General features: G+C 40.6%; 2 protein-coding genes across 2 annotated transcripts; one reads left to right on the top strand and one right to left on the bottom strand.

Moving 5' to 3' along the window:
* Positions 1-1,055: 1,055 nt before the first annotated feature.
* On the bottom strand, positions 1,056-3,681 carry rpusd4 (RNA pseudouridine synthase D4). Its single transcript, XM_085274105.1, has 6 exons — positions 3,183-3,681; positions 2,268-2,475; positions 2,088-2,181; positions 1,747-1,897; positions 1,560-1,657; positions 1,056-1,466 (listed from the first exon to the last, which is right to left on the bottom strand). Exons 1-6 carry the CDS (start codon positions 3,592-3,594, stop codon positions 1,266-1,268), a joined length of 1,164 nt encoding a protein of 387 aa, XP_085130231.1. The 5' UTR covers positions 3,595-3,681; the 3' UTR covers positions 1,056-1,265.
* A 325-nt stretch (positions 3,682-4,006) lies between these two features.
* LOC146574451 (WD repeat-containing protein 82-like) lies at positions 4,007-7,416 on the top strand. The gene is made up of 9 exons (XM_085274092.1): positions 4,007-4,357; positions 4,456-4,556; positions 4,643-4,709; positions 5,794-5,893; positions 6,285-6,401; positions 6,504-6,659; positions 6,767-6,836; positions 6,917-7,059; positions 7,159-7,416. Exons 1-9 carry the CDS (start codon positions 4,197-4,199, stop codon positions 7,189-7,191), a joined length of 948 nt encoding a protein of 315 aa, XP_085130218.1. The 5' UTR covers positions 4,007-4,196; the 3' UTR covers positions 7,192-7,416.
* Positions 7,417-8,479: the final 1,063 nt, after the last annotated feature.

Below are 8,479 nucleotides of genomic sequence, written 5' to 3'. Positions count from 1 at the left end.
GAGGAGAGTATCATGATTATGCTCATCAGATCCATAAATTCTTCTCTTCTTATTATCTCTGTTTTTGACCGGTGGGTTGGACTTCTTGTTCTCTTGGCTGCCTTTGTAAGATATCACCTCTGTAACTTTTGAACCGGCAAGTGAGCAAGACTTTAGTCTCTTCTCAGCTGGGCAGAGATGATACACGTTCGTGTACAAAGTCAATCTTATAAATGATTAAACAACTGTAATCTTTTCTTTCTTAACCTCACAGGCTGTTCACGTCTTAATTCTCTAGTACCACTAGTAATAATCTTAAGACAGTTACAGGGACCAGTGCTCACAACTTTTTTTTAAAAATACATTTTGGACCATGTATGATAAGTTTGAATCTGAAATACTTGTGCCTGTTTTTTCCAAAACATAATTACATGATATTGCTTGTGGAATAAGTTAAAACTCAATCATTCACATGGTTAAGTGCTACAGATCGGTGACAAATTGAAGGCAAAACCAGTGTGTTTCAGTAACTTGGTTGCCTGTGCTGCCTCTTTAACTCAGCTGTAGTGAAGGACACAATTTTTCTTTATCTAGAAGATATCCTCTAAATGGGTATTTTAACCATGGTAGTGGCCATGTTGGCCCAAACTCCCCCGCAGGGCACTTTTTGTTTAAGATCCGGTGACTCCAGAGGTCATAGCCTGATTCATAATTTCATAGCTCAAGTATTTCAACCCCTTCCTGCATCCTGGGAGATGCCACTCGTGTCAAAACTGAAGCATTTTAACATAGGATTAATGTGAGCTGAGACGTACTCCCTCAGCATAACTGAGACACCATATAGTGTTGGATTTTTTTCCCTTTAATTTGTCACCTATATCTGTATATTGTAGTCATTCAGGAGATTTTTCTCAGGATAAAACTAACATCTGAAACACCCATCAAGGATTTTTGCCAACGTATTCCTTCATGTATGTGTGTATAGTAGGTTATTAAACAATATATGCAGATGGAATCTTTGTAGTAAGTCATGTCAAGCTGAAACATAATGATTACTGTCTTCTAAAAAGAAAAAGTGAGCTGTGGGTCTTTTTAATAATGACACATTTGAATGGTTCTTATTCAGTTCCATAGCATCAGTTTTTAATAATTAACACATTCTGTTCCACATCTGTCCACTATCACACGTATCGGCGCTGTAGTTACACATCCTGATGTTCTATTCCACATTTAAATTACATTTAACAGGGTTGGACTGTTAAATGCTGAACAAAGCAAGGAGATGATCACGTTCGTTTTTCATCTGGGAGAGTTATATGCAGTCGGCCCAGTGTTTGGGTGAAGTATTTCGGTAGCGGGCAGGACACGTTGACGTCAGCTTGGCTGCTTCCTGGCAGCGTCAGCTGTCGTGCATGTAAATGAAGGGGGAGGTGCCGAACCTTGCTCTGTTCAATCCCAAGTTTTCCCAACACACGTTCTGGTAATTTCTGTGGAAGGAAATGTATTATTTAGTCATCATTTGTGACAAAATAGAAATCAAACTCTTATACATGTTAAAAAAGAGACTGTAAACATCTTACCTGTGGTGCCAGTTTGCTCCAGTGGGAATATTTGTGGTCACCAAGAATGGGACACCCGAGAGCAAAGGCCATATGAACCCTCATCTGGTGCTTCACTCCTGTGAACACAATGAAGCAGAAAAATACCGAACATGTGCCCAGGCAGGTTTTTGGGATGATTTCCTTTTGTTCACATGTGCACTGTTACCTGTAAAAGGCTGGAGTTCCACAAGGCTGCAACCACTGCTGCTGTCCAGGACTCTGTACTTGGTCAATGCTGGATGAGCTTGGCGATGACTTCGGACTTTGGTTACACCATCACCTTCATCGTTCAGTCTGTAAAGAGGACTCAGAGCCATCTGAAATCAAAGAAGTTGTTATGAGACTGGAAAATGCACACCATTATTTAAACAATAACTAGTAATTTACTCAAATGCTCTGGACAACAAACCCAAACTAATTTAATGTGTAATAAACATACTAACTACTAAGCTAAAAGCCGTACATACAAGGATGTTTAAAGCAATGATCATACAGAATAAGAGGCACCTTGTAGTGTGGCTGAGGACCTGTGACCTCTCTCTCTATGATGGGAATATCAATCAGACCTTCAGATGGCACAGGAACACCAACCGTGATAACCCTGAAAAGGAACAACATAACTAACATGCAGTGGGAGTATTAGCATGTACATTATTTAATTAATCCTTATCAGTTTCCCCTACTCACCAGTACTTCCTCTCCACTTTGTTATTTCTATTCAGAGCGAGTACGTGCTCCACCACTTCATCCCTCCTGGCCAGCAGGAGAGTTCCCGTTGAGTCCTTTTCTAGACCCAGACAGGGAATGAGCTGAGAATCAGACTTGATCTTCATCCCATCCATCATTTTTGAGAGAACAGGAAGCACAGAGGTGATGGATGTGACGTCGGAGTCATCTGGGAGACAGCAGCAACATTACATTTGTGGTGCCAGTTAGACATCCCAGCTTCAGTGTGATAGCTGACATTTTTATGGTCATTCCAGCTGTTCTCAGTAATGATACTGCATGTCTCCTAACAATAACAACAACAATAATAATAATAATAACAACAATACTGAGCCTGTTTAAGAACACCTTAATATGTACAACAATAAAATATAGTCTCACCACATAATTTTTCATACACATGTTTAACTGTTCATTAATACAAATATCTAATTAGATAATCACATTAATTTAGCATGCAGGCATCAATAATGGTTAATAGTTCAGAGCCATGATCAGAATGGGAAAGAAAGGTGATTTAAAAGACTAAATGTGGCATGGCTCTTGGTGTCAGACAGGCAGGTTTGAGTATTTTATAAAGTTTCCCAATCATCTTTCGGGTTCACACAGAACAGTACAAATGGATGATGTCAGACGATGTTTTCTTGGCACACTCTGTGCCCTTTAGTACCATCGTTTAAACACCACAGTCTACCTGAATATTGCTGCTGACCATGTCCATTGTAAAACACCATGTTACAAAGATCTCATATTGTTTTTTTTTCTTAACATTACAATGAGTTGATTTTTATTTTTATTTCAAACTGAAAATAAAAACTTTTTCAAACTTCTTGTCAGTGTAATCAGATTAAAGAAGACAGCCCAGTGTTGGTTTACCTGCCACAGGGATGCCGTAGGGTTTGTTGACGATCACTACATCCTTGTCCTGGTACAGCACGCTTCTGTGGAGGTGTTTGGCGAGCACGTTGGGGTGCACATTTTGTAACTGTACACTGAACCGTTTCAGCTCCATCACCCTCCTCTGCTGGGCAGACATGGGAGGCGCTGTCTCTCGGGTCTTCGACTTCTCTCCTCGGATCTTACGGGCCAGGTCAACGGCTCTAACACGGGGTTTGTCATCTGCGTCGGAGCCTGGAGTGTGGTTGGCAGCGGTGCTCTGACCCCGTGCGAGGGGCGGTGTTGTCTGCGGACACTGGCGGCAGGTTGTCCGGGGTTTGGCCAGACAGAAGAGCACATCCAGGCCGGAGCTCCGGTCAAACACACGCGCTAGTCTCCCACAGCTGTTCATCACGGCACTGAGCGAACCTCACAGACCAGACGGCGCACACGAGCTTCAAAACACAAGCATGAACTCTGAAGTTATTAAAGAAGTTCCGGGCCAAGCCTTTCAGAATAAAAGCATAATTTCATCCATTCATTCAAATTAAAATAATTCCGACATATTAGACACTATATAGATAAAACCAAACGACAAACGATATAACTATCCGTTTAAATGCTCTTAAACATAACAAATACACACTGCGTAAATGTAAAAAAGCATTCCGGTAATTTCCGCCTTTCTCTCAACGGGTGTATTTGTTAACTACGCTTACACGGCCCGCCAGGTCACAACTGCAAAATATTATAGCTTCTGGCAAGCACCGCCCGCCTGGTAGATGAATAAAACTAAGTCGATCATAATTTCCGGTTGTTACAAAGTTGCATGTTGTCTGCTGTGGATTTTTGTTGCCATAATGCAAATACAAGCACCTTAGTGATCTAATGGACAGCAGATGCGCATAGCTCAACCAAACCGAAATAATTACCAGGCTTCATTAAATCTCAGACAGGAAGCTGATGGAGTGTTTTTTCTCCTAACGTATGCTTTCTTGGTAAAAGCCTGCAGCTATGAAGATCACAGACGGTGTATTACGATGTTTCAGAGTGGCCAGGACTCATCGGAAAAACGAAGAGAAGGTCAACTGCGTGGACTACAGCCCAAATGGTGAAAATGTGATAACAAGCAGCGACGATGACCGCATACTGCTGTATGACATGCGAGATGGAAAGTAAGTGGCAGCCACTGTAGACAGTATACTGTATATGATAAATAAGATCCTTAATGTGACTGCATTGTGTTCTTATGGTGTCCTTGTGCTTTTCTCAGGTGCAAAAGCAACCTCTTCAGCAAAAAGTATGGAGTAGACCTCATCCGCTACACGCATGGAGACACAAATACAGTGATCTACAGCTCCAACAAACTGGATGGTAAACACTTGACGCCATGCACAGCAATGCGAATACAGTTAGTGGTCCATTTTGGAAAATGAAATATATTTTGGGATATTTTTCAGATACCATCAGATACCTTTCGCTCACTGACAACAAGTACATCCGATATTTCCCAGGTCACACTAAGAGGTGCGTAAAGCAAACACACAACCTTAATCAACCACAACTGTAAACATGTAGACTGGTATTCAGTGAAAGCAGACAGTTATATAGTATGCACCCTATATGCCTACTAAGTAAATGGACATGCTTTTATTTACTGTAACCAGACTAAATAGAATAAAATGTAGTTGAGTGGAATTCTCATTTTCTACCTTTCTGGAGCTTTCTCCAGTGTGCTCATAAAAATACAGAAATATACACTCAATGGTGACTTTATTAGCTAAACCTGTTGAACTGGATTTTAGTGGAAATATCTAATCAGCCAGTGTCATGGCAGCAACTCAATACATTTAGGCATAGTGAAGGTGATGTGCTGAATTTCAAACTGAGCATCAGGATGGGGAACAAAGGTAATTTCAGTGACTTTAATGTGGCGTGGTTGCTGGTGCCAAACGGGCTGGTCTGAGTACTTCTGATACTGCTGATCTGCTGGGATGTTCCCACACAACCAACTCCAAGATTTACAGAAAATGATCTGAAAAAGCAAAAGATTCCAGTAAGCAGCATTTCTCTGGGTGAAAATTCCTCGTTGGTGACAGAGGAGAATAGTCAGACTGCTTTGATCTGAAAGGAGAGAAATAGTAACTCAAATAACCACTCGTTATAACCAAGTTATGCAATAGAGCATCTCTGAATGCTCTCCAGACATTTCTGTAGCAGATGTGCTAAAGCAGCACAAGATCACACTGGGTGCCACTCCTGTCTGCTAAGAACAATAAACAGTAGTTACGGTTTATATCGCTACAATTAGACAACAGAAGAAAAACGTTGCCTGATTGAATGATTCTCAATTTCTCCTGTAAGTTTGAGATGTTAGGATCAAAATTTGGATGAAACAAAGCGTTGCACTCAAATGGCCTCCAGAGTCACAGATTTCAGTCCAACAGAGCACTTTTGGATTGCAGAGGAATTCAGATTCTCATTGTGGATGTGCATATAGTGTGCATTCCTGAAAAGCTTGTTCCTGTCTGTCTTTCCTTAAAGTAATTTTACATTCAATAAAACATTAGCTCAATCCTGATCAGTTAAAACCAGTTTGTTTGGGTTTCAGGGTTACTGCTCTCTCCATGTCTCCGGTGGATAACACATTTATCTCTGGGTCACTGGACAAGACTATCCGGATCTGGGACCTCCACTGTCAAAACTCTCAAGTAAGTAGTTTGTCACTTGATTGAAAAGTTCCATTTCTTCTGCCATTTGTACACATTTACAAATGTGCAATAACAGCTACAGTAATAGAATAGTGTGCTTTATATTGTGACACAAAATACTGCCTATTAAAGTGCTGTTGATTAGTAGTCCCTGAGTAGTCTTGACCACCAGAGGTCTCCAAATCTCTCTTGGATCTGCTCAGACATAATAAATCTATGGGTAATACCAGAAACATAACCTTGCAAAAATATAAGGAGTAAATAAACACCAAATGGAAATAAACACATAAATATGAAAACATGTGATGCAGAAAGTGGTCATTATTGAGGATTCTTTTGCATATTTCTTGAAAGTTACCAGTTTATGTTGCACAATCTCTCTGATTTTCAGGGTTTGATAAATCCACTGGGGACACCTCTATGTTCGTTTGACCCCGATGGGCTGATATTTGCTGCAGGAGTGGATTCAAAGACAGTTAAACTCTATGACTTTCGTGCTTTTGACAAGGTACAGCTGAGTCCATTAAGGGTTTTCTGTTTGTGTTCACATGCATTCTTTCCAAAAGCCTTAAATGAGATTCTTAATTATCTGAAAATCTTCCCGTTGAAGGGCCCGTTTGCCTGTTTTGAAACGAGGTTTAATCGCGTTTGTGACTGGACTGGACTCAAATTCAGTAGTGATGGGAAGCAGATCCTCATATCTACAAATAAAGGGATTATTGGAGTCTTGAATGCTTTCAATGGATCTGTTCTGCACACTTTTTCCGTAAGAGACATTTTGGAACAAAAATACGGAATTGCATCTGTTTTTATGTTAATATAATTATTTTCAGATTACATGCTGAAGCCATCCCTGTCTTTCCTCATTTTAAGGGCTACAACAACAGTAAAGGCATCTCACTGGAGGCCTGCTTCACACCTGACTCGCAGTTTGTCATGATTGGTAAGCTAAAAAAAAACCCCTCAAACTTTAGATTTGAGCCTTTTCCTTTAAGCTTCCTGTTAACACTCTGGTTTTTCCAGGCTCAGAAGACGGGAGAGTTCACGTTTGGAGCACAGAGAGTGGAATGAAAGTGGCCGTGCTGGATGGGAAGCATCCAGGACCCATCAGTGCGCTCCAGTTCAACCCCAGATTCATGACGTTTGTTAGTGCCTGCTCTAACACGGTGAGAGCAAGCCTATCTTACCAGTGTGTCATTGATCTCCTGCTGGAAAAACTGCTTATTGTTCTCATTTTGACTTTTTAAAAATTATTTTCTCAACAGACTTTTTGGCTCCCGTGTGTTGATGACTTGTAAAGGCACCAAAGGTCACCATCATGGAGTGAAGTTGGACCTTCCTTTACAAACATCATGACCAAGGAATATTTTGGAAAAATGTTATGTTGTTTCTACCTTTTTTTAAAAAGATGTTTCATTAGCTTTTATTTGCCTGTGTTTTTAAAAAATAATAATTGTGCTTTTATTGATGGTTTTATAATAAACTGGTTTAAAGTTATATAATAAAAAATCTTGTTTTTTAAACGTTGTCCCTCATCCCTCCTCAAACGTTTGCTAGGAATTATCTGAATTCCAACAAGTGCTTTTATTATTATTATTTTTCCTTTGTATTAACGAACAATATTAGAAGTATAAGTGTAAACTGACAAACACTAACAAGTGAGAGTTTTCTGTGTGTGTGTGTGTGTGTGTGTGTGTGTTTCCAAATCCTGTGCTTCTTTACCCTAGCTTAGATCCTCGTGGCGCAAATTCAACAAGGTGCTGGAAACATTTCTTAGAGATTCTGGTCCATATTGACATGAAGACACAGAAGTTGGATATCAGTTGGAGATGGTTTACGCTTCGTGTCACGGCACATTATCCTGATTGAAGCAGCCATCTGAAGACCACTACACTGTGGTGATAAAGAGATGGACGTGGTCAGAAATGAATGACGATGCAAGTACCAGTCTACTTCCTCAGCCTGTCTGACCGATTCTGATGCTCGGTTTCATCGTGTAGATGATGTACACATGTCTAAATGCCTGGAATACAGTGGGGCAAAAAAGTATTTAGTCAGCCACCGATTGTGCAAGTTCCCCCACTTAAAATGATGACAGAGGTCAGTAATTTGCACCAGAGGTACACTTCAACTGTGAGAGACAGAATGTGAAAAAAAAATCCATGAATCCACATGGTAGGATTTGTAAAGAATTTATTCGTAAATCAGGGTGGAAAATAAGTATTTGGTCACCTCAAACATGGAAAATCTCTGGCTCTCACAGACCTGTAACGTCTTCTGTAAGACGCTTTTCTGTCCCCCACTCGTTACCTGTATGAATGGCACCTGTTTGAACTCATCATCTGTATAAAAGACACCTGTCCACAGCCTCAAACAGTCAGACTCCAAACTCTGCCATGGCCAAGACTGGCTTCAGCGGAACACCCACTGCTGAAGCCAGTGCATGTCCAGGCCCGTCTGAAGTTTGCCAGAGAGCACATGGATGATACAGCAGAGGATTGGGAGAATGTCATGTGGTCAGATGAAACCAAAGTAGAACTTTTTGGTATAAACTCAACTCGTCGTGTTTGGAGGAAGAAGAATACT

The sequence above is a fragment of the Mchenga conophoros genome, linkage group LG5, assembly GCF_057382185.1.
Source record: "Mchenga conophoros isolate Kocher_MC1m ecotype Shallow Benthic linkage group LG5, M_conophoros_male_GT1.1, whole genome shotgun sequence".
In the NCBI taxonomy this organism is placed as follows: Eukaryota; Metazoa; Chordata; class Actinopteri; order Cichliformes; family Cichlidae; genus Mchenga; species Mchenga conophoros.
The sequence above is the reverse complement of the archived record's forward strand: the minus strand, read 5'-3'. Positions and strand labels throughout refer to the sequence as shown.